Raw genomic sequence first — 27,088 nt, 5'->3', positions numbered from 1 at the left:
CGGTCACTGCTCCACCCTCTGCCGATCCGGGGAGAGCCGAGACTAGCACCATGCTCCCTCCGACACATGCGCAGTTGCCAGCCGCTTCTTTACACCTGACCGGTTTCACCGGCAGGACGCTATTCCCACCAGTTCCCTTCCACTCCGACCAAGTAGCCCCGACCGACCAGAGGAGGCGCTAGTGCAGCGACCAGGGCGACATACTGTACACCTTAATCGCACTTAATCGACGTCCTACCGGAGTTTTCGCAGGATTTTGCGACATCTCCAGCAATCAAATAATGATGATGCATCCTCTAGTTTCCAGCGAGTGTTGCGCAACTTATCCTACCGGTAACAAGAAGTCCCAACATCTTGTCCCTCACATGGTAGAGACATGACAGAAAGGTCTTCAGGTTAAAGTCAGGAGGGACACTCAGACGCAGGACATAGGGACGTCATGTGGGCGTGTCTTCAGTCATTAATCAGACTCTGCTCTGTAACATGTCAACAGGAATATGAATGGAATATTCTATAAGAAGCTCATGTAAACACCTTAATCGAAATATTGTCTTATTTAGAATAAGGTCAATAGTCGGATTATTGCAGTCCATGTAAACGTAACCAATGTGTGGTGTGTGTCTGTTTGTATGTGTGTGTGAGTGTGCGTGCGTGCGTGCATGCGTGTGTGTGTGTGTGTGTGTCCAATGTTGAGTCTATCTGTGTTTATGTGTGTTTGCTGGTTCATGTTACTGTGTTTGTACTTAAATGCTTATTGCATTGGAAAGAATACTTCTTTCCCATGTCGTGGTATGCTGCATTTTGGGTTCTATTTTCGGGGCGGCGCATGGCGGGACGGCGCCGCGCACGGTGGGGCGGCACGGCGCATGGCGGGACGGCACGGCGGGGCGGCACGGCGCACGGTGGGGCGGCACGGCGCACGGTGGGACGAAGTGGCATTTTCAGGCCAATTCACACACACAGTAGTAAGGGGCGTGTCAGTCACAGTCAAGCAGCGCTGTGCAATTTCGTTGTCAAGGGTTACGGATCTGTGGTTACATTACATCACCTGCTCAGACCAGGTCAAAGGTGCACGGTACAAAGGGCTGGGCAATATATTGTTATTATATCGATATTCTGATATGAGACTATATATCGTCTTAGATTTTGAATATTGTGATATGGCATAAGTGTTGTCATTTTCTGGTTTTAAAGGGTGCATTACAGTAAAGTCATGTCACCCCCCCCCCCCCCCAGACTGTTCTAGCTGTTCTATTATTTGCCTTTGCCCACTTAGTGATTATGTCCACATTACTGATGATTATTAATAAAACATCTCATTGTGTCAATATTTTGTGAAAGCACCAACAGTCTGAGGGGAACTGGGGGGGAATAGCGTGATCCTCCAACATGCCACGCCCCTGCAAGGTGAAACCCCTCGCTGTCAGGTGAAAAGAAGTGGCTCGCGACTGCACATGTATCGGAGGAAGCATGTGCTAGTCTACAACTCTCCCCAGATCGGCAGGTGGGGGTGGAGCAACGATCGGGGGCAGCAGGGGAATCCGCTAAGTACCATTTAGGGGGGGAAATACAAAAAAGAGAACTACCGAGATAGGATTTTTGGTCCATATTGCCTAGCCCTAGGTGCAAGGCGCAGTCGAGTTCTGTCCGACGTTCGTGGTTTGCGTGAGGTGATTGTGCGTGCATTAACAGATGCTACTGTATGTGGCAGTGGTGTGACTGACACTATAAGTATGCGCCATAACGCACAGAGTGGGGACTATGGAGGCGCTTCTCATCCTCACCCTGTCAGGAACTTGTTGGAACCACCCCTCCCCCCAACCCGTCCTATTACAGCCCAACTGTTACTGTGGTTCAATGCCAACTTGTGTTCGGCTCTTCGCCTAATATCACTGAGCGGTTTCCGGGCAACAGCTCTCCGAGGACCAGAGGCACATTAACGCTAACCCCAATGTGTTACCTCCTCCAAAGCTAATGTAGTTTATGTAGCGTGGTACAGTACACCGTGGCCATGCTGACCCTCCAGCACGAGCACATCAGTATTCTCTCGGGGCTTTTTGGTGGTCTTCCATCACCGAATTAAAAGGAAGGAAACGAGGTGATTTGATTGGGCAAGACGACGCCAGCCCCTCCCCCTCCCTCTCACCCTGACCACTGCGTCGCAGTCAGATGGTCGCATCTTTGGTCACGACATCGACAAAACATCTGGCCGCCGCGCGCCTCGACTGCGCCGCCATGCGCCATCGATTCACGAAAATAGAGCCCTCAGACCGCTGCTCATTTAATCTACGGTCGATTTGAGGCTTATGATTTTATAATTTGCTGCTCATGACCTATCTGTCTAACTGGGTTATAAATTTATAATTCAGCGTTATAATTTATGACCTATCTGTCTTATAGTTTTCTGTCATATGGTTGCCGGCTGTGCTGCCATTTCACTCTGCCATTGCCACCACTGATCCCATCCCCCTCTCTCTCTCTCTCTCTCTCTCTCTCTCTGTCTCTCTCTCTTCTGTCTTCTCTCTTCTGTCTTTTCTCTCTCTCTCTCTGTCTCTCTCTCTCTCTCTCTCTCTCTCTCTCTCTTCTGTCTTTTCTCTCTCTCTCTCTCTCTCTCTCTCTCTCTCTCTCTCTCTCTCTCTCTTCTGTCTTTTCTCTCTCTCTCTCTCTCTCTCTCTCTCTCTCTGTCTCTCTCTCTTCTGTCTTTTCTCTCTCTCTCTCTCTTTTCTTTCTTTTTCTCCCTCTTTCCTCGGTCGTTTCGTCTCTTCCTGTTTCATTGTCTCTAACTCTCTCACACTTTATCTCACTTTCTTCCTTTGCTTCCCTCTGGCTTTCTTCCTCGCCGTGGCTTGTTTTTCTTTTATGACATTATCGCCAGCCTGACGCAGGGTCAACCAAACCAAACTCCCGCCCGTCCACCCTCTCCACCAATGGCGAGGCCAGCTCTGCCAAACGCCCCTCCCCCACCACAGCCACTAAAAAAAGTCCTGTAGCCAAGGCGACCACTCCCACCGCCACTAAGCGGTCGCCAGGGGCAACCGGCACCGCCAGGGCTGCCAAGGTGAGTGTGACACAATGCAAATAGATCGATAGCTTTTGCAATGCCATTGGCTGGTAGAATGTAAAGAACTTAAAGGAACACTCCGCCGTCACTGGACATCACTGGTCCAATGAACTAACTCAAATCAACTCTCAATAACTGTCCAAACTAAATGAAAAAAGTCTGCAAAACTGCTTAAAGTGTTTCGGATATGTGTGATCATCTGTAAAAAAAAAAAAAAAAATTGGGTGGAGTGTCCCTTTAAGAATGTACATTAAGTGTATTTGTTAGTTTACATAAAGTGCAAATATTATAATTTCAATGGAGAGCTTGTGAATTTGTGATGGGCAACTACAACAGAATAAAAATGGAGGTAATATTGGGATACATTTTTCTGCCCCCACGACAATCGTTACATTTATATTGTATTTCGATATATTGTCCCATCTCTAATAGATAAATCCATAGAAATATAGAAATATAGATTGATTGATTGATTGATTGATTGATTGATTGATTGATTGATTGATTGATTGATTGATTGAGATGACTGTATGTCTACATAGTGCCTAGTGAAGCTTTTAAAGCCAGTATGCCTCCATGGTCCAATAGGAATTCACCCTCCCAGACGGCTCTGTGTCTGCGGTCACAGTGACTCAATGACTCAATGTTTTTGTTGGCTAGATATGCTAATCTGACCTTCCTCACCTTGCTTCACCTAGCCTCTTCATCCTCGCCCTCCTGCCCTTTTTCACGCCTCTCTCTTCGCCTCCCTCCCTCGTCTTGCTCGCTCTCCTTATCTCACGGTTACATGATGGAGCTTTCCTACCACTGGAGAAGAGAAAATCAGAGCCTTGCACACACAAACACACCAATGCAGGCACACACAAACACACCAATGCAGGCACACACACAAACACACCAATGCAGGCACACACAAACACATCAATGCAGGCACACACAAACACACCAATGCAGGCACACACACAAACACACCAATGCAGGCACACACAAACACACCAATGCAGGCACACACCAATGCAGGCACACACACAAACACACCAATGCAGGCACACACAAACACATCAATGCAGGCACACACACAAACACACCAATGCAGGCACACACACAAACACACCAATGCAGGCACACACACAAACACACCAATGCAGGCACACACACACACACCAATGCAGGCACACACAAACACACCAATGCAGGCACACACAAACACACCAATGCAGGCACACACAAACACACCAATGCGGGCACACACAAACACACCAATGCAGGCACACACAAACACACCAATGCAGGCACACACAAACACACCAATGCAGGCACATACAAACACACAAATGCAGGCACACACAAACACACCAATGCAGGCACACACACAAGCACACCAATGCAGGCACACACACAAACACACCAATGCAGGCACACACACAAACACACCAATGCAGGCACACACACAAACACACCAATGCAGGCACACACACAAACACACCAATGCAGGCACACACACAAACACACCAATGCAGGCACACACACACACCAATGCAGGCACATACAAACACACCAATGCAGGCACACACACACACCAATGCAGGCACACACAAACACACCAATGCAGGCACACACACAAACACACCAATGCAGGCACACACAAACACACCAATGCAGGCACACACAAACACACCAATGCAGGCACACACACAAACACACCAATGCAGGCACACACACAAACACACCAATGCAGGCACACAAACACACCAATGCAGGCACACACACAAACACACCAATGCAGCCACACACACACACACACCAATGCAGCCACACACACAAACACACCAATGCAGGCACACACAAACACACCAATGCAGGCACACACAAACACACCAATGCAGGCACACACACAAACACACCAATGCAGGCACACACAAACACACCAATGCAGGCACACACAAACACACCAATGCAGGCACACACAAACACACCAATGCAGGCACACACAAACACACCAATGCAGGCACACACAAACACACCAATGCAGGCACACACACAAACACACCAATGCAGGCACACACACACACACACACACACACACACACACACACACACACACACACACCAATGCGGACAAACACAGAACCACTTTTTTCCCCACCATCTTTTTCTTTTGTCAAGACACAGAGCCACAGCGCCGCCTGCTAATTGGTCTGTGTGGTCCGCGAGCTACATGATCAGTGGACAGGCGAGCTGTCAATCACGCCCCAAAACATAGCCTGTTTTATCATCTACTTTACTCTCAATGGGAGCATCATTTACAAAATGAACATCATGTTGCGTTGAAGAAGACTTGAAAGTAGCGATTGAGACCATTATCTCATCAGGAAAGTGTTTACTGATGTCATAAATCAACTGTCATCTTCCCATTGATTTCTATATACCGTAATCACACTTTTATTTGCACACATAAGTGGGTGAGTTATATAACCCTCCGTACACACACGTCATGAACAGTGAAATTAGCGATAGAGCAGGAAACCATTGGGCATCTAGTCATGGGGGTCTATGGGGGGAATGACTCGTTTTTTCTATCAGCCAGCCTCAAGAGGCCATTGAGTGTTTTGCTTCATTTTTCTGAACCGAAGGTTGGGACTTGTTTAGACGGACAGACACACACACATCCACTGCTTAGCGCCCCCTTGTGGTGTGCTGTTTTCCAGACTCCGGAGAACGGTACGGCTGAGAAACGCTCACCTGTGCCAAAGGCCAACGCCACCCCCCGTGCGTCCGCCAATAAGGACGGCTCTGCGCCGAGCGCTGCAAGCAAAACTGCTGGTATGCACACACACACACACACACACACACATGCACGCACATGCACACACACACACGCACACACACGCATGTACTGTAGGATGTCTGCTATTACATTGACTGTGTCTGCTTTCCCCTCTGTACCTGTTTGTTCTCATCTGATGTGTGAATGCTACTCTGCCCTACAAAGATAAACTGCACTAACAGTTTTTTCTTCCAAAGGTCAGACGTTTTGATTTCATCATTTTTTCACAATATACAGTAGATCACTTCCACTTCTACACCAAGAATGCTTTAGTCAGGAGAGGAGCTCATTTCATCGGGTCATGTGCATCATGACCTCTACCATGGTACCGGTCCTGAAGGTTGTTTGTTACCATGGTACCTGCCATGAACGTTGTTACCATGGTACCTGTCCTGAACATTGTTACCATGGTACTGGTCCTGACCTCTACCATGGTACCTGTCCTGAACATTGTTACCATGGTACTGGTCCTGACCTCTACCATGGTACCTGCCATGGACGTTGTTACCATGGTACTGGTCCTGACCTCTACCATGGTACCTGTCCTGAATGTTGTTACCATGGTACCTGTCCTGGACGTTGTTACCATGGTACCTGTCCTGAACGTTGTTACCATGGTACCTGCCATGAACGTTGTTACCATGGTACCTGTCCTGAACGTGTCCTGAAAGTTGTTACCATGGTACCTGTCCTGAACGTTGTTACCATGGTACCGGTCCTGACCTCTACCATGGTACCGGTCCTGAACGTTGTGACCATGCTATCTGTCCTGAACGTTGTTACCATGGTACCGGTCCTGAACATTGTTACCATGCTACCTGTCCTGAATGTTGTTACCATGGTACCGGTCCTGACCTCTGCCATGGTACCTGTCCTGAACGTTGTTACCATGCTACCTGTCCTGAATGTTGTTACCATGGTACCGGTCCTGACCTCTACCCTGGTACCGGTCCTGAACGTTGTGACCATGCTATCTGTCCTGAACGTTGTTACCATGGTACCGGTCCTGACCTCTACCCTGGTAGCGGTCCTGAACGTTGTTACCATGGTACCTGACTCATAATGCAAAGTGGCACTGCTCCAGGCGGCGGGCTAACAACATTTCAGCCATATGCTCACTTTCATCTGATTCAATAGCCGGCTTTTGAAGATGCCACATTAGTATTTATATCCACACATCACCTCTTTAGCGAGGGAACTATGACTCAGTATTCCGCTTTTTGTCCACTGCATCTCAGCACAATTCACTCTGATCTTATGTACTGTGAGGTGCATCTTCTTCTTCTTGTATCTTTGTACTGGATGACAGAGCTCTCTTGCTACATAGTGAGCGCAGAGTGTACTGGATGACAGAGCTCTCTTGCTACATAGTGAGTGCAGAGTGTACTGGATGACAGAGCTCTCTTGCTACATAGTGAGCGCAGAGTGTACTGGATGACGGAGCTCTCTTGCTACATAGTGGGCGCAGAGTGTACTGGATGACAGAGCTCTCTTGCTACATAGTGAGTGCAGAGTGTACTGGATGACAGAGCTCTCTTGCTACATAGTGGGCGCAGAGTGTACTGGATGACAGAGCTCTCTTGCTACATAGTGAGTGCAGAGTGTACTGGATGACAGAGCTCTCTTGCTACATAGTGAGTGCAGAGTGTACTGGATGACAGAGCTCTCTTGCTACATAGTGAGTGCAGAGTGTACTGGATGACAGAGCTCTCTTGCTACATAGTGAGCGCAGAGTGTACTGGATGACAGAGCTCTCTTGCTACATAGTGAGCGCAGAGTGTACTGGATGACGGAGCTCTCTTGCTACATAGTGAGTGCAGAGTGTACTGGATGACAGAGCTCTCTTGCTACATAGTGGGCGCAGAGTGTACTGGATGACAGAGCTCTCTTGCTACATAGTGGGCGCAGAGTGTACTGGATGACAGAGCTCTCTTGCTACATAGTGGGCGCAGAGTGTACTGGATGAGAGAGCTCTCTTGCTACATAGTGGGCGCAGAGTGTACTGGATGACAGAGCTCTCTTGCTACATAGTGAGCGCAGAGTGTACTGGATGACAGAGCTCTCTTGCTACATAGTGGGCGCAGAGTGTACTGGATGAGAGAGCTCTCTTGCTACATAGTGGGCGCAGAGTGTACTGGATGACAGAGCTCTCTTGCTACATAGTGAGCGCAGAGTGTTCTGGATGACGGAGCTCTCTTGCTACATAGTGAGTGCAGAGTGTACTGGATGACGGAGCTCTCTTGCTACATAGTGAGCGCAGAGTGTACTGGATGACGGAGCTCTCTTGCTACATAGTGAGCGCAGAGTGTACTGGATGACGGAGCTCTCTTGCTACATAGTGAGCGCAGAGCTGTCCACAAATGAAACAGGGTTGAAGTTCTCCCACAACTGTGGACAGCTCAGTTGAATGAATTCCATAATGCTTCTGCCATGTGATGGCAGCATTAGATCACAGCTTTATCAGCACATCACCGCCCTCTCACCTCTGTAATGCCTGGTTCAGACTACACGAATTCAGCCCGATATTAGACCGATTTGGTCGTGCGCGACATATTTTCAGCGTCGGGCCCGAATATGACCGTCGGGGACGACGATCGGCCGTGTTCACCTCTTGTAGTGTGACATAATCAAAGACCAGCGTCGGGACCAGTCGGGACGTCTAGGACGCCTCACGACGCCCTGACGAAAAGACTGGCATGTCAGTCTTTTGGACATGGTTTCGCCTAGTGTGACACCCCGGAAGACAGGTATCAGGTCCTGGGGAGACCGCTCCCCGCTCGATACAGATTTCACCCGCTCGCACTCACCGCTCCGCTCCGCTCAAAAGAATAAAAGAGATAAAAAGGCCAGGGTGTTTTAATTTGCGTTTAAACGCCTGGGCAATGGCATTGCTCACTAAATAACATGAGCTCAGCAGAGTCGGCTGCATGTTCGTTTCTCTTCCTTCTCGTCTCGCAGCAGCTGGCAAGAAAATAGTGGGCGTGCACATGAAGTAAGTTGGAGGTAGTCTGGGCACCTTCCACCCTGCTTTTTGTCATGGGGCGTAAACCCCGGACCCAGAATTAACACCGGATGGCAATGCGCCTAACAACGTCTTTGTTGCCGTTAACTTGACGCGGTGATGTTACCTAAACTAGAGTCTGATCAAAACAAAGCTAGCGTTACATAAAACAAAACGTTTATGCAATATGGCATCTCCGCCACCACCGCCTGACACACCGGTCAAAACGGTGAAAGAGGATTCTGATACTTGGGTCAAATTGTCAAGTTAACGTGAAAGTTGACGAGCTAGAAACGCTGCCATCCGGTCTAGGGCGGGCTCTAGGCGGGAACCAGTAGGGTGACAAAATCAATTGTGGGCGGGAGCCAGGCTCTTTCTCGCCGAGAAGAGCCTGGTGACGCGAGGTTAAATTGGAGGTGGAGCGGACATCACAGTGCATCACAGTAGAGCCTGTCACTCATTCAAATAACGTTAATTCTGCAAGGGATATATATAGCACCTGGATTACATACATGTTTCACATAGGGTTGTGTTTGGATTTCAATGTTTTATTTTGCCCAATATTGAAATGTTCTAGAATTGCATGTTGTGCTAACATAAACATTATTTCTATCTACCACTTTAGCCTATTTAGGCTGATTTGGTTGCTATTTCTTGTCAATGTAGTGGCCTCAATGAATGCTGGGAGATTTCGTTCACAGGTCCGCCTCCCCGACGACCTGTGAACTCGCTGACGACAGCAGACGACGTGATGACGGGGGCATACGATGCTCTGTCGGTGTTAAGCGAGAATACATTTGTAGTGTGGCCAGTCTCCCGACCAAGACATGTCACGAATTTATGGCAGTATGATGGCCTCGTCTGACATGGTGACATCGTGAACGACAAAAAATATCGTGTAGTCTGATCCTGGCATAACTCAGCCTGGATTCAGACCTGTGAGCAACACCACCACCAGCAAGCCAGCAGAAGTCCTTTCATCTCCCATAGAGCTGAGCAGCTAGGGAAGCTCGGCCCATGGACAGTCAACAAGCCTCCTGTCCGTGTCCAGGGCTGAACACATGATAGCAGCTAATCACATTTCCACGATTCCTTCTTCCTCTATCGATGTTTCATGAACAGTAGTTCAGCCTGGCTTCTTCCTCTATCGATGTTTCATGAACAGTAGTTCAGCCTGGCTTCTTCCTCTATGGATGTTTCATGAACAGTAGTTCAGCCTGGCTTCTTCCTCTATCGATGTTTCATGAACAGTAGTTCAGCCTGGCTTCTTCCTCTATCGATGTTTCATGAACAGTAGTTCAGCCGGGCACGTTCCCAATAGATGTTTCATGAACAGTAGTTCAGCCGGGCACGTTCCCAATAGATGAGCAGTTGATTATAGCCAATAAAAGCTTCCCGTGTTCCGTCCAACTTTTATTTGAAAGAATAAAAGTCTCCAAAACGATGCTTGGAGAACAGTCGCATGGGGCCTCGCCCGCCCTGCAGCTCGCCCACTGTGTGTCGCATATGCAGCTCTATGACATCACTGATGACATCATCACGGAGGACACTTATATAGCCTCAGCCAGGAAGGCATCACTGATGACATCACATCATTAGGTAATTAGGGCAATGACCTAATTTAAAAATCCGGTCAGGTCACCCGCACGGGTGCTCTTTACACCCCCTGAAAGTTTCAGCCCGATCACACGTAAAACGGCATAGCTGTGGCCGGCGGACAAAAATGTAAACAAACAAACATTGCCCAATGCCCACATGCTCCCTTTTATACATTATGTAGATAGCAGCTAATGGTGTGATCAGAGAAAAGTGTGAAACTGTGAAAAGTTGCAATCTTATGTGTTCTGCTGTACGTGTGAAAGTGGCTATAGTTAAACAAACTGTGACATCCATGTAGCAGGAGGTGCTGTATATGTATATGGACATTGAATGTTGTGTTAATTGTGTTCATGTACAGGTTCACGGTGTTATGCTGTCTTATCTGTAACAGACTAGTGTAAATCTTGTTCTCTACCACAGCGAACAAGAATGACAAGGCTGAGAACAAGACAGGAGAGGTGAAGAAACCCAGCACTCCCAAGACTGCAGGTAACAGATACAGTATACATGCTGTACATACAGTCAATGGCAAAATCTATCATGCAGTACTTTGGTAGTTTTTATGCTGTGCACTCTTGGAAGTCTGACGTTTCTGGTCAAATGTGCTAAAGTAGCTAAAGAGACAACATCCTCTTTATAACACGAGGCAACAGGGTTTATGGTTGTTCCTTTCTCTATGGCATATTAGTGGAAGTTTATTTTTGTAAATTAGTATTTGTGTAATAATACTGCTCTCTTTCTCTCTCTCTCTCTCTCTCCAACCCCCCTCCCTGCTGTCTGTAGCCACCCGTCCTCGTCCTCGCGCGGCCTCCACCACCACTCCCACCCCCCCGGCTGCCGCCACCACTAACGGCGACGGCCACCGCCGCCGGACCCTCACCAAACCCCCCGTGCCCAAGCAGACCCCCCTGGAGAAGAAGCCGCCGGTGCCCCGCGCTCCACGCACCCCCCGGCCCATCAACGCGCCGACACCGGACCTGAAGAATGTCCGCTCCAAGATCGGATCCACTGACAACATGAAGTACCAGCCTGGTGGAGGAAAGGTAGGAATAATCAGGAAATTAAAGCAATGTCTAGCATTGAGTCAAGCCTAGAGAGCAATGATGAAACTGTCAAGTTTCCTGGAATGTTGTAGAATGCTTTTCTTGTGTGAGCCGATGATTTTGGTATCGGTTTTTGGTATTATCAACAGTTGGTACATATCTCATAAATTTGGCAGAAGCCTTCCTCTACATTGGAATCAGAGTGGCTGCCCATGAAGTGTCAAATCTCAACTTGTACAATGAATAGCAGCCTACTAGTCTGCTAACGAGTACTGTAACCAGATAGTCTGCTAACGAGTACTGTAGCCAGTTTGTGACAGTTAGTCTGCTAACGAGTACTGTAGCCAGTTAGTCTGCTAACGAGTACTGTAGCCAGTTAGTCTGCTAACGAGTACTGTAGCCAGTTAGTCTGCTAACGAGTACTGTAGCCAGTTTGTCTGCTAACGAGTACTGTAGCCAGTTAGTCTGTTAACGAGTACTGTAGCCAGTTTGTGCCAGTTAGTCTGCTAACGAGTACTGTAGCCAGGGCACAAAGGCCATTGCTCATATTGACATCGTGAAGAGCGATTTTTCTGATCCTTTACATAGGACAGGTTACACAATACGTTTCAATGGGGTTCACAATTCGATACACCCACAATACGATGTCATGAATGAACGTTTAGTTATGCTTGTGCAAAATGACAGTTATATCTGACACACAAATCGTTCTACATGTAGCGGCTTGCTGGAATGTAAACAACAAACTTAAAAATGTGATTACAAAGTGACAATCTAATGTGGATGGAGAGCTTGTGAAATTGTGGTCAAGCTGTCTCATTTGTGATTACCACAGCCCAATCAAATGGAGCTAATATCGCGATTTGCGATTCTGCACCCGCAATGCGCATTGTCACATTTTTGTATCGCAGTATATCGAATTTCAATATACAGTACAGCAGCATCCCATCCTTACAGTTTGAATAACAAATACTGTATGTGAAGGTGTCTGATGCAGGGCACGCGCAGGTGTGGATTTCACCAGGAATTTCAAATATGTTCCTGAGAAAGTGGCTGTCTAGATTAGGACCTCATGAACACAAACAGCAGTAGATCATTAGACACTTTGTCATGGGGTCTGATCTTCTACACACATCGTATAGCAGCATAGGGCGGTGGAGCTGAAAAATGCTGGAATTAACATGTCTAATTAAGCAGAGACATAAGGTCGCTGAGGGAATATGACACGACCTCCACCCCCATAACAATCACCCCCATAACAATCACCCCCCATAACAATCGCTTTGTTACACGCAATTAAAAACGCCTCTGTAGTGCGATTCAACACCATAGATCAGGCATGACTCAGAAACACCTCCAGCTGCAGACGCACTATTTTCAGAGGTCATTATCATTACAGGCTTGTCTACCTTTGTTTCTGTCCATCCACCCCCCCCCCCCCCTTCCTGACTCTTATCGTTCTTCCTCTCTCTCTCTCTCTCCTCTCTCTCTCTCTCTCTCTCTCTCTCTCTTCTCTCTCTCTCTCTCTCTCTCTCTCTCTCTCTCTCTCTCTCTCTCTCTGTCTCTCTCTCTCTCTCTCTCTCTCTCTCTCTCTCTCTCTGTCTCTCTCTCTCTCTCTCTCACTCTCTCTCTCTCTCTCTCTCTCTCTCTCTCACTCTCTCTCTCTCTCTCTCTCTCTGTCTCTCTCTCTCTTCTCTCTCTCTCTCTCTCTCTCTCTCTCTCTCTCTCTCTCTCTCTGTCTCTCTCTCTCTTTGACTTCAGTCCAACGTGTCACATTCTCAAACGTTCTTTCTCGCTGTCTCTCCGCCATCGCTTTATCATCCTGTTGGCGCAGCTCCTGTCTTGCAGTGCATGTACTGTATCTGAGAGGCAGCCACTAGCTGCTGTAACACACACAGAGCGTGCACACACACACACACACACACACACACACGTGCATGCACGCACACGCACACACACGCACACACACACACACACACACCTGGCTGTGTTTGTCCTTGGTCCCTCTTCCTTCACAGTTTGTGACAGTGTGTGAGGGGAAAAGTTTACATGTCAGTTTGAATCACATTCTGCTCTCCCTCTGCCCTGCCATTTCTTTCTCTCTCTCTTTCTTTCTTTCTCTCTTTCTCTCTTTCTCTCTTGCTGCATTATCCATTCTTCCATTCCTTGATGTCATGTTCTCACCTTCATGTCGTGTGTTTTATGTTGGTCTATTTTAGGTGTTAAAAGCTGACTCACATCAGCAGCTCTAAAGTCCACACAGCTCCTTTCTTCTCCTCAAACTATCTCTGCTGCTATTTGGAGATTAGCGCATGAGTGTGAGGTGCCCATATAGCACCTATAGAGCCTCTTTCTATATGCTGAAATAGAGCCATTTCTTTTCATATTTGCCACGTTTAGCCCTACACCAGCCATAACCTGCCTCCCTGCTTGGTCCCACTGGGTACGCTCGTTTAGCAGGCCGGCATACACCAGAGCAGTGATACTCAACCTGAGGCTCAGCCACATCCGGCTCCTTTATGGGTAGTTGTGGCTCTTATAAGTCCTCAAAATAAATAAATAAATAAAATTAAAGGGAGGAAAGGGATTTTTCTTTTGGGATAGTGACTCTTGCAAAGGCATTTTTTCATCAGTGTGGCTCTTGAGTAGGGCAAGCTTGTATACCACTGCACCAGAGGTAGGCTGGGTAGGCTATTGTCAAGTCCAGCACACATACCAGATCACCCCTTTATTTATCCAGAGAAGATGAACGGAGCATACAGGCTCCATGATGTTTTCCAGCCCATACTTTACATTCATACAGTCGCACATATTAGTCTTCTACTGGTGGCCACTGGCCACTGGGAGCTGCCAGTAAACCAGCAATCTGTCAACATGGCCAATAAAAACACAGCAGGGTACAGTATGACCCCATTACATAACTTTACATTTGGCCATGGCTGGACTGAGGTCAGACTTGGCTCACATTATAATTGCTTGACTTGATGCATGAAGAGAAGACAGTAATTCATTATTCGTATAATAATAAGACTTAGTAGGTTTTGTTTGTCATACCTGACATGTTTCACCTGCTGACTTCCTGCAGTCTTCTTCAGAGACGTCACGAATAATTCATTACTGTTCATTAGACTCAATTAACCTTTTTGGACCATGAAGAGAAGGCTTGACACTTGACTTGGGTTCTAGTGACTTGGGACTTGACTTTGATGACTCGAAAAGGTTTTGAGATCTTGTGCTTGTGTAAATCACTTACAGTATGAGATGTGTTCCAGCAGACGGCTGAATTTAAATTCTGTTTTTCTGAATTTGTACTGTATGGAATGGTTGAATTTATTGAAGTTGATACTGATTATAGAAATCAAACTCCTGATGCTCTTACCAAGTTGTTATCCCCTGGCTTAAATAATTAAATTATTGCATAGAAAAGTCCTACAGTATATTTAGTTTTCTTTAAGATGTGTTAAATTGATCCTGGACTCTTGATTTGCTCTGACTTGACTTGCTGTTCTACATTTAGACTTGAGACGGACTGAGACTTGGTCATTTCCATTTAGACTGGGGACTTGACTTAAGACTCGTGCCTCAAAACAGATGGACTTGGGACTTGGGCAATGTTGGCGTGGTCAGGGGCCTCTGTATTTGACACAGCAGCATTACATTACATTGCAAAACTTTGCAGAGCAGCCAGCAGGTGTTGTTATAACTTATACAGGCAGACTTTCTCCTTGGCAGCATCACACTCTCAATTACTGGGAACAGTTCACTTGTACAAGCCGAGCTGCCATGTTTTCTGCTTACAGGTATGCTGTTGCTGCATCGTCTGCAAACCTTTTCCCATCCATTTCAAAGACAAGCTCCTTCCTCTGCACACACACACACACACACACACACACACACACACACACACACACACACACACACACACACACACACACCATCCTCACACACACACACATCACCGTCCTGAATCACAATTGGTGGTCCTGACTCCTTCTCTCTCCGGTGTTGTGATATTGGATTGGTTGATCTATTATGCATTCTAATGTATTCAATTTAACAGAAGCTCATTGGTCTAACAACCTTTCCATCCCTCAAGATTTATGAATCTGACTGGTGTGTTTGTCTGAACTGCGTGACCCAGCATTGTGAAATTTGATTGGTCCGACTAATTGCAACCCGATTATCATGTTTCTTCTTTGATTTGATTTGATTTGATTTGATTTGATTTGATTTGATTCAATTTAAATTTATTTGGATTGGCTCTTGTCATCAACACATAACATATTTATTGGTGCTAATTAATTATGTGGTTATATGCACCAATATACTGTCATTTAATTGGTTGTCACAACCCACATGTCTCATGTGTTTGTACATTTGATTGGTGGTTCTAACATATCTGTTTATCCTAGCATTTTAACATCTTTACATCTGATTTGTGATCCCACTAATCCTATACCCAACGTCTCTCAATGTGATTGTTGAAAAATGATGCCTACACCCCAAGATCCCTCCAGTTGATTTAGCATAATGCTCCGTACACCTCAGTATGCTTCTTTTTGATTGGTTAAATGATCCATTCCAAACAATAATTTGCTTCCATTTTGATTGGTTGTAAGCGGGGTGGGAATTTCTTAATTTTAGGGGCAAAGCCATTTGCGCTTTGGTGTCACTTTTTTTTTAGGGCACAAGGCCACATGCCAGGGCACAAAGGCCATTGCTCTATTGACATCATGAAGAGCGATTTTTCTGAAATGTCTGTTAAAATGAGCCAATGACACATCCTTTGCCTAGGGGAGGCGACATTAAACTGAGACCACTGACGCTTTTAAAGCAACTGACAGCAGCAGGCTGGTAGCAGGGCACTGCCAAGGTGGCCTTAAGGATCTCAGGGCATCACAGCCAGAGGGAGGGGCAACGGAGGCCATGGCCTCTGCGTAATTCCCACCCTGGTTGTAAGTAATGATCCATAGCTTCATCTGATTGGTCCTACTGCTAACCCAAATATCCAGTCTCCTTCCATTTGATTGGTTCCCATCCGCCCGCCCCCACCCCTCCGTGGCATGTGGTTGGTTGGAGGTTGTATTGACCTTGGGGTGATTGTCTCCCCAGGTCTCCTCCACCCAGAACAACAAGACATCCGACCCCTCCACCCCCACCGCCAAGGCCAGAGTGAGTCCCTACCATCTGTACCCATGCACCTCACACACCTACACACCCATCCACCTTCTCTCTGCATTCACCCATACACCACCCTTTCCACCTCCACCCAGCATAAGAACACCTTCCTATACTTGGTGGAGGATTATATTTTATCAAATTAAATCCTATTCCTATAACTTGGGGCAAATTTGGGGCAAACGTTTCCTGCAATTGAGAGTGAAAATGGATGAAATAACAGATACTGTCTGTTACCATCATAGTTACCTAGCACGCTACAATTGACCTTCTCTGGTGTTCATAGATGAACACCTAACTATTTTGAAGGTGTTTTAGTTGTTGAATGAGGAGTAGGATGGTAAATCTCAACATTAAGCAGATATATAGCTGGAGAGCTATCAGCCCGCACACTCACCGGATAATTTAAAGTCTTAGGTGCACGGCACAAGAGTTTCTTGAAGCAATAGAGAAGGAGCCAGCACTCAGAGAATCCTTTTGAGGGTTTTTATTCCTGTTGCACCACAACGTACGCGTTTCAGCGTTAGCCTTCGTCAGCGTTGCTCAACATTAAACAGGCTGCCAAGACCAGTGTGACTCTTGAACTTGTACACACGTCGACCTCTAAACCATTATCTACTCATAAATAGTCATAAATAATAATCACAACGATAGCTTTATTGTATGACACTATTTTCTAAAAGCACAGTTTACAAGCTGCTTCACAATCAAATCAGAGACACAAAAAGCAGGTCACACAAAAATAGGACAGTGGGAATAAAACAGGGTAGCCAGCGAGACACGTTTTCATCTCTCCATCCTTTTCTAATCATATAACTTATTTATACACGGCGCTATTTATACAGCTCAAAACAAGATGGAATCAGGCTCCATCCTCAGCACCAAGGCCAGAGTGAGGCCACATCACCTACACGAATACTCTATACATGATACATCAACCCCCATATACATAATCCATACCCTCGCCTCCACCTCACATACTGTACATCAGTGCTTCTCAAACTGGGCTACGTACTACAGGGGGTACTTGAGATAAAGAGGACAATGGAAAAATGTAAGAATAAATCCTGAAATAAATCTCCTCAGGAGGCACTAATTGCAACTCTTTCACTCCATTTCTTAATGTTATATTCTTCAAAAGGTGGGTTATCCTTCATTCATTGCATCATGTGTTATAGTTTTCTCTTGCCGTTTTCTAAGCAAAATGTTGTCGTCTGGTAAAGGGGCTACTTGGATTCAGAAATCATGGATCAAGGGGGTTCACTTCTGGGGCAAGAAATGTCACATGACTGTTAAGCTCTATGTAATACACCAACACACCCACTGCAATACACCCCCCCCCCCCCCCCCAATGCGCCCACTACCAGCTCGGCCAAGACATTTCACCCCACCTTTGCCGCCAAGAGAAAAGTGAAGACTGGTTTCACTGAAGGTTTGGGAAGGGAACAGTACGCTATATCACCAACATCATGAGTACATCAATGAGCTGAAAGCTGCCTCTCAGCGCTAGTGTAAAAATAAAGTCTATTTGCACCTGTTATGATCATGCTTATATGTAAATTATATTTAAATCTCGTTATTTTGCACACATAATCTTTATTTATAGACAAGGCCATGCGGATCGAGATCGGCCATTCAGTCTGTCATCGTGATTGTTGTCATCATTGGAAGACACAGGCCTCTTCGTCATCATCAAGCCAGGCCAGCAAGACGGAAGAGTTTATTATCCTAGAATCTCAGATCACATCAGAGATCACATCAGAGATCACATCAGAGATCCCGCCAATAAAGGCTGATTTTAGGCCCAGTCACCAGAATAAAATGTTACTTTTCTGGAATCTATTCAAAAAAAGAAATGTTCATAATTTCGCTACTTGAACAGGAATCTACGAGAGGCTGTGTGACAACATCGCTGTATGTTCTTCAAGCTTAACCCTACCTCTACTCATACACATATACATCGGACCGTATATGGTCTAAGGCTTTGACCATATATGGACCGATGTATATGTTATTAGACTCTAAGCAGATCAGCTAAAGTACATTATTATACTGCAGGCAGGCTGTCCAAGGTCATCTGAATCCATGCCATCTGTACCCATTTACATGTATCCCTCGTTACATTATTGAACTTCATATACAGTATGTTGTGCATCCACCCAAACTCTAATCTGCTACATCATTACCATCATACCTGTACTGTATATCTACCCACATGTTCGGAGACAGTAACGGGACATTTTGACAGGTCCCTGAAATAGCATTCCTCATTGAAATCAAGGAGATATCGCAAACTTGCAGGGACTCAGCTGTGCTGCTTGAATTCAATGAGGATGCGGCTGCTGCTGTGTCAGTGTGTGTGTGTGTGTGTGTGTGTGTGTGTGTGTGTGTGTGTGTGTGTGCTCGTGTGTGTGTGTCCTCGTGTGTGTGTGTGTGTGTGTGTGTGTGTGTGTGTGCGCTCGTGCATGTGTGTGTGTGTTTGTGTGTGTGTGTGTGTGCGTGTGCTCTGTGTGTGTGTGTGTGTGTGTGTGTGTGTGTGTGTGTGTGTGTGTGTGTGTGTGTGCGCTCGTGCATGTGTGTGTGTGTGTGTGTGTGTGTGTGTGTGCGTGCGTGTGCGTGCTTGCGCGCGCACTTGTGTGTGTGTGTGTGTGTGTGTGTGTGTGTGTGTGTGTGCACTAACAGCTCAGTGAGTCATCCCTTGTTGGTGCCACCTGCGTCATCATGCCATTTTCAGCTTGGAGAGAGAGAGAGACGGAGACAGAGAGAGGAGGTGTCTGGCGACCGCTGCAGGGCTTTTGAGAATATACTCAGGGAGGCAATGAAACTGATATCACACACAACGCGCTGGCGATGGGGTGATGTCATGCAGGGGAGGGGCGGTGGGCGGGGTTTGAGGGCTGGCGGTAGGATCCTCTGCGTTCGTTTTCGGAAGATTGGCCCGCCATTGGTCAATTTAGTTTACCCATTAGGTGTTGAGAACAGAGATGCCAAAATCGCCCACATCGCTCGAAGGTCATTGACTCCAGTGCACCATGCTGCTAACTCTTTAGCATATTTTTTAAACTAAGGGTACCACTTTAGTCTGCCTATTTGTAACGTTTTGAGAAAATGAGAACTTGTAGCAGCTCTCAAACTAAATGGCGAGTACTCTTATTAAACAACTACGTCTACACATTTTGTGTACAAGTTTGGTCAAATTTGCATGAAATATGATGCAGAAATAATATCTAGTAATCTAGCAGGTGCATGGATGAGTTGGAGCTGGGTGCACAGTCCACTGTGGGACAGGCTGGCAGAGCAGGACATTACCCAAACAGGCTGATATGCTTTACGCACGCCATCCATTTATCTAAAACAAACATCTCATATCTTTCATTTTCCCTTCGGCATTTTTGCTTCTATGCTTTAGAACATGAGATTTGCGCAACAGCACTGACCATCTAATGCAATATTCTGTTGCATCTGTCTCTTCTCGTGTTTGTCCTGTGCCTTTTCTTTCAATTTCATTTTGGTCTTAATCAGTGCTGCTCTTTGGAAGAGATCTGTGATTATTAAGAGTCGTTCTCTGACTTTGACTTTAACAGGCCATGAGCTGTGCTTTTGTGTAGCTAGAATGATTTAATAATGTCCCAATTTAATAATGTCCCCGAACCATTTTCGCCAGCTTTGTGCATGTGGCTGTAAAAATGGGGGGAAAAAAAGATAATATTGTTTCAATTGAAAAGCCATAAATGCAATCCTTATGCAATCACTATGAGGAAATATTTGACCTCTACACATTTTAATGACAGTAACTTCCATAATGTACTGCTCTGTTTCCTGTTAACCTAAGCCGGCGGCTGATCTGCTTTTCTCTGCTACTCCCTTGTCTATCTGTCTGCCTCTTACACCTGCCTGCTTGCCTCTTTTCTTTTTCTTTCTTTCTTTCTTTCTTTCTTTCTTTCTTTCTTTCTTTCTTTCTTTCTTTCTTTCTTTCTTGCTGTCTTTCTTTCTTTCTTCCCTCCTTCCTGCCCCCTGTCTTTCTCTCTCTCTCTTTCTCATCTGTGTGTCCGCCTGCCTGTCTCTAGGTTCAGATAGTGCACAAAAAGCTGGACTTCAGTCATGTCACGTCTCGCTGTGGCTCCAAGGACAATATCAAACATGTCCCTGGAGGAGGCAATGTAAGTACTGCTAGAGCTGGAGACAGACATCTGCTTAGGGTGGATCCATACGAGACGAGTGTCCCCTCAGTTAGCCCATCATTCCGCGGCTACATACTGTGTGTATAAGCAGGGAGAAGTGATAGGGAATTCCATAGAACGAACCTGATTTGGCTGCAGTGACACAGGGACAGAAGACAATTCTTAAGCACACAGATCTCGTCTTTTCTTGACTGTTTAAACAGTGTAGAACCAGCAACAGACAGCATTCTCCACTCGTTATGCTTGTTTAGACACACTGTGCAAAATACCAGAGAATTAGAATATTTTATTTCATGTGTATCCAACATTAGATGCATCTGGGCACAGTATACTATATGAGGCAAATATGGATGGATCAGTATTTCACCTGGCATGAAGCTAAATAATGATCAAAACATCTCCAGATGCTCCAGATTCTTGTAAACATAAAAAAAAAAGATATCCGGATTCTGGGGTATTTTGCGCAGTGATGAGAAGATGTCACATTTGTTACAAAGAGCTACAAATCCAATCAATTTGATTTTAAATCAGTGTCTCTGTGTCTGCATAAATCTTGTGTTAGCCCTGAGTAGAAATCCCTTCCTTTTCTTGGAGATCCCAATCTTAACAGTTGGATGGAATGGAAGGTTAATCCACTATGCTATAAGTAACTTAAAGGACAATTCTTTTTCTTCTTTTTTTTACAACCTGGACCTTATTTCCAGGTCTATTTAGCCGCTTTATAACTCACCCAGAACCTTTTTTTTGTTGTTGTAACGATTCACTATAAAGCTAGAATGCCCTGCGAAATGGCCTGAAACAGAGGCCATAGGGGCACCTGCAAAGCATGTATTTACGTCCTGTAATTAGCTTATTTTCTGCCATGCAGTGGCTCATATCCTTATTATATCATAGAGACAATGACTATGTTTACATGCACACAATATTCCGGTTTTTGCCCATATTCGGAAAATGACAATATTCCGACTAAATTAATAATCCACTAATATTCTTGTTTACATGCAGCCGTAGCTCGCCCTCCCCGACACGTGAGGGAGGGGGGAAGAGAGAGATGGACGTAGGCGGAGTTTTTCTGTTGAGAATAAACAGAGGATCACTTGGTCCATTTCAGGAGCTTGCTGCTGGAAAGTTTGGCGTTGCGATTATTTGCGCATCAAAGTCTTTCATAAAAAGTAGGCTAGTAGCCTACGTTATTACCTCGCAGGCTCACAAGCACTTTGTATATGGTAAAAACCATGATTGAGACGCATATTCCGAATGCGCTGTGTATACATTCAAAGAATCCTCCTAAAACCCGAATAATACTGGAATAACCCAGATGTCTTAATCGGAAAATGCTAAATTCGGAAAATGCAACTGGAATATGCTGTTAACCCTTATCAAATTCAGAATATTGTCATTTTCCGAATAATAGTGGAATATTGTGTGCATGTAAACGTAGTCATTGAGAAAATGAACACTGTATTGACCTTGCTGCCAGCGTGTTCACCCTGTCTCTGTCTGCTGTCCGTCACATTGGTAGAGATAGAAGCAATTATTCCCCCCGCTCCTCAGTTTGTAATCCTAATGACGTTAGTCCGGCTCAAATATATACGGGTGACCATCGAATTCAAATGTATCGTCCATATTCTCCAAATCAGATAAATATCCAACCATCCTACGGTGTTTACCATGGACTGTCATGGTGGCTTGATCCACTGCAGCTGAACTCTCAACTCTCAACCGATGTGAGACTCTCGAGGAACTTGGTTGCACAGTCCCCGGATGTATCACATTGCTCACATTTATGCCATTATCATATGATAAGGATATGAGCCGGTGCGTGGCAGAAAATAAGCTATTTACAGCACGTAAATGAATACATGCTTTGCAGATGCCCCTATAGCCTCTGTTCCAGGTCGTTTCACGGGCCGTTCTAGCTTTATAGTGAATCGTTTTCAAAAAATGTCTGTTCTGGGTGAGTTATAAAGCATAAATAGAGCTGGAAATAAGGTCTCGGTTGTAAAAAAATATATATAATAATAACGGGGAGAAAATCCTTTAATAGGAATGTGCTACAGTATAATTAGCAATAAATTGCTGACTGTATTTGCATTTTAGATTGAGTGAACTTAAACTGAACTGACCCCACCCTCCCACATGCTGTTCCCATCTGCTCTACTAAGATACTTATTGTTCCTTTTACGCTGTACAGTTTCATTGCTGAAAGGAACACTCAGACCAGCTTTGTATCATTACAAAATCAGTAGTATTTCTGAAAACTGTCAACAGTTTTGCAGACATTCATTTAGTGTGACAGTTGTTGAGAGTTGATTTGAGTTCAGTTGTATCACTGTATGCATGCATGCATGCATGTATGTATGTATGTATGTATGTATGTATGTATGTATGCATGTATGTATGTATGTATGTATGTATGTATGTATGTATGTATGTATGCATGCATGCATGCATGCATGCATGCATGTATGCATGTATGCATGTATGTATGTATGTATGTATGTATGCATGCATGTATGTATGTATGTATGTATGTATGTATGTACGCAAATATCACAGGAATAGTTTAGGAATATTATAATGATACCATATGAGATAAAACATATCAACAATACAACAGTGGGCTACATTCAGGTCACTAAAGCCGTCTTTATTTAGGATCACAGACAAAGCACTGTTAGGAATGTGAAGCAGCACCAAGTGAATTATTGCTTTTAGAAAAGACACACCAATGTAATAAAAATAGAATGAAAATGTATAAGAAATCTTTTCTTTTTTTAATCAGCACTAATTCAATATTTTCTTACCTGGCAATGCAGTCCTTGAACCGCAGCTAAATAACATATATATATATATATATATATATATACATACATATATATTTAAATAAATTGATATGATAACTGGGACTTCCAGTATGACCAAAAAAAAGGAATCTCCCATTTTCTCCCCAATAGAGTACGGCAGGTATGAGTCCGGAAGATCTGGAAGTTGTCACTTTCCGGTTCCCTCGTCTAAAAGTCAATGGGTGGGGGTCGTCAAAAGGGCCTTTCTGTGTAGAGTTTGCATGTTCTCCCCGTGCCTCCTGGGGGTTTCCTACATATAGGAACCCCACACCAAAAACATGCAATATCCTGGTTGCTGATGTGGTGCCTCCTCTGGTCGTTAGGGGCGCCTGTTCGGAGGGAGGGGAACTCGTTGGAATATTGGAATAGCGTGATCCTCCCACGTGCTATGTCCTACCGGTGAAGCTTCCCCTGTCAGGTGAAAAGAAGCGGCTGGCTAACTGCCCATGTCTCGGAGGAAGCATGGAGCCAGTTTCGGCTCTCCCCAGATCGGCAGAGGGTGGAGCAGCAACCAGGATAAATAAATTTAAATTAGCACTAATGGGGGATAAAAAAATCAGGGGGGGGGAAATATATATAAAAAAATAAAAATAAATCCATGGGATTTTTCTATAGACATTTCAGGTTAAATGCCTAAAATAAGGTCTCTGCTTAACAAAAGTTTATTAAGCAGCGAACTTCGTGTTCAGCAAGATAATTGCCACAAATGAGGGGCTTTTATGACTTTCGAAGCATAAATGTGTTGGTCTACAAAGATACGTCATCCCTGCTCTTACTCTATTGTATTTGGCCAATTCCCCCTGCTGTCATGGTCGTTGCTCCACCCCCTCTGCCGATCTGTGGAGAGCCGTAGACTAGCACATCCTCCGATACATGTGCAGTAGCCAGCCGCTTCTTTTCACCTGATCAGCGAATCAGAACCGAGGACCAGAGCTATGTGTCAAGTAGGGATGTCACAATATATCGTCCCACAATATATCGCGATATCAAAACGTGACAATATGTATCGTTGAGATGAAATCTCATATCGCGAGAAAAATAAGCTGAACATGGTGGCACTGATCTGCATCTGATTGCATGCTCGCTCTCCTTTTCATTGCTTTGTTTGAACAGATGAGGGACGTTACAGACACGGAGGATGAAAATGGTGAAATTACTCAAATTAGCGTGGAGGATGCCCCCTCAACTTACAAATCGATTGCAAAAGAATATTGTTAAAATATCGTATCGTATCGTTATCATGAACGCAATATCGTGTATCGTATCGTGAACTGAGTGTATCGTGACACCCCTAGTGTCAAGTCATGTGACTGATCACCTCAGCTGGGTTCAAGGTTCAGAATTAAAGATGTTGAAAATTGATTATTTTTTATGAGGGTGACAGGGTGCACCTGTCATCTTATAAATAATGTTTACTTTGTCTAGTAGTTGCAAATAAAGTACAAGTAAACAATGAGTTTATAAAAGAGATACATCCACAGGCACAGACTGTATTTCAATCATGACAGACTAGTAGAAAGTATAACAAGCTTTAATGATACAACAAATTAATGTTTGGCGTACGACTCCATGATATGATGATGCTCTCCTGAGATGATGAGAGGGCGTCGTCAGTGAAGAATAGGATAGGAAATCCCCCATAGGGAATTCTTCAGGAGTCATGACGATGGTGGTGGTCAGGGGAGGAGGTGGGGCGAAAACAACTGCTTCAGCGATGATGATCAGCAACTGAGAATGACACATGGCACATACACAGCACATAGCAAACAGAGTAAAACATCATGGACTCTGATATACTATGCTGATTAGGTGATTGGGATCAGCTGGAAAGGAATAGCTTGGGCTGATTGGTTATTGCCACATGCAGCATGGTAAACTGTGAATGGATGAGGAGACAGCATCAATGAAAAGGGGGCGAGCCTAACAATGAATAGGTTATACAACCTCAAAGAAAGAAGGCGTGCACTGTGATGTGACCTGAACTGGGCGTTGGCTGTTAAGTAGTCTTCATTATTGAAAATAGTCCAAGACGTTATGAGTCATTTCAACATTTGACTGTCTGAATACACAATCTCATCTGTCCCATACATAAAACACTGTATTGGTGTGATATGTAAACATATGTAAACACTGCATAATCACCAAAGAAGTATATAACCTCAATTTATATTGGACAATACAGAGTTTGAATGTGCTTTACAAACAAATGAAAAGTAAAAGCCAATAGCATATAAGCAATAAAAGGAGGAGTCATTGAGAATAAAGCAGATAGAAAAATGTATCATGTTGTTGTGTACTTCATTCCCCTACATACTCTATTGTGTATTGTACACATTTCATTGTCTGCATAATAACGAATGCCAGCGGTTTTCTGAACAGGCAAGAGTGGACGTTGACGTTTGGATGCATTGTAAGCAGGAGTCTCCCATCTATATGCAGCTTTAAGAATGAGTGAGGCATGAGGAAGACTACCTTCACCTTCTGACCTCCTACCCAGGTGCAGATCCTGAATAAGAAGGTTGACCTGAGCAAGGTGACGTCCAAATGTGGCTCCAAGGACAACATGAAACACAAGCCAGGTCAGACTGCAAAACAGCTGTGTTCTGTTCTCCTCTGTGCAGGCCTAGTTAAGTTCTGTTCTGTTCCGTTCCCATATTGACCTGCTTCCCTCTGCCCCAGGTGGTGGTGACGTGAAGATCGAGTCCCATAAGGGGAACGCCAAGGCTAGGTCTAAGATCGGATCAATGGACAACGTCGGGTTGGAGTCGGACAACGGACAAGCCAATGGACACAAGGTCAAGGTTTAACACCGTCAATAATGCACAAGTGGGACATTAACCCACAGTGGACCACTCTGAGAACGCTGACTCATTTGTGCTGTGACAGGCTTACACCACTAGATGGTGTGGTGGCACGAGAGTGTACTATATCATAAAACCCCTGTCTGCTCTGTACGTGTGTGTGTCCCTGTCTGTGTGTCTACAGGAGGAGAAGGCAGAGGGGAAGACATTGTCACCCCCAAGCGGGGCTCCGACGACAGGACCAGCGAGCGTTGCCGCGGCAACCACACCAGGCAGTGTTGCCAAGGAGAACGGGGTGAAGGAGGCCACGCCTACTCCGTTCGGGGGGGACGGACTGAGGGAGCCCCTTAGCATGGACAAGCGCATCCCTGAGACAAGTCAGTGTCCACACACACACACTCACACACACACTCACTCACTCACACACACACTCACTCACTCACTCACTCACTCACACACACACTCACTCACTCACTCACTCACTCACTCACACACTCACTCACTCACACACACACTCACTCACTCACTCACACACTCACTCACTCACTCAC

The 27,088-nt window shown here is 45.3% G+C and overlaps 1 protein-coding gene across 1 annotated transcript in view; it reads left to right on the top strand.

The window, feature by feature from the left end:
• The window catches only part of LOC310792395 (uncharacterized protein), a gene marked incomplete at both ends in the record, with an annotated part of 90,256 nt that overhangs the window by 60,618 nt on the left and 2,550 nt on the right, over positions 1-27,088 (top strand). The window contains 9 exons of the mRNA XM_083654110.1: positions 2,876-3,058; positions 5,770-5,884; positions 10,909-10,977; positions 11,272-11,531; positions 16,644-16,703; positions 20,777-20,869; positions 26,234-26,315; positions 26,416-26,531; positions 26,722-26,914. Coding sequence (XP_083510236.1) covers positions 2,876-3,058; positions 5,770-5,884; positions 10,909-10,977; positions 11,272-11,531; positions 16,644-16,703; positions 20,777-20,869; positions 26,234-26,315; positions 26,416-26,531; positions 26,722-26,914 — 1,171 coding nt within the window. The remainder of the gene's footprint in view (positions 1-2,875; positions 3,059-5,769; positions 5,885-10,908; positions 10,978-11,271; positions 11,532-16,643; positions 16,704-20,776; positions 20,870-26,233; positions 26,316-26,415; positions 26,532-26,721; positions 26,915-27,088) is intronic.

The sequence above is a fragment of the Poromitra crassiceps genome, assembly GCF_964638095.1.
Source record: "Poromitra crassiceps genome assembly, chromosome: 17".
Classification (NCBI taxonomy): Eukaryota; Metazoa; Chordata; class Actinopteri; order Beryciformes; family Melamphaidae; genus Poromitra; species Poromitra crassiceps.
This window is presented reverse-complemented; position numbering and strand designations above follow the sequence as displayed.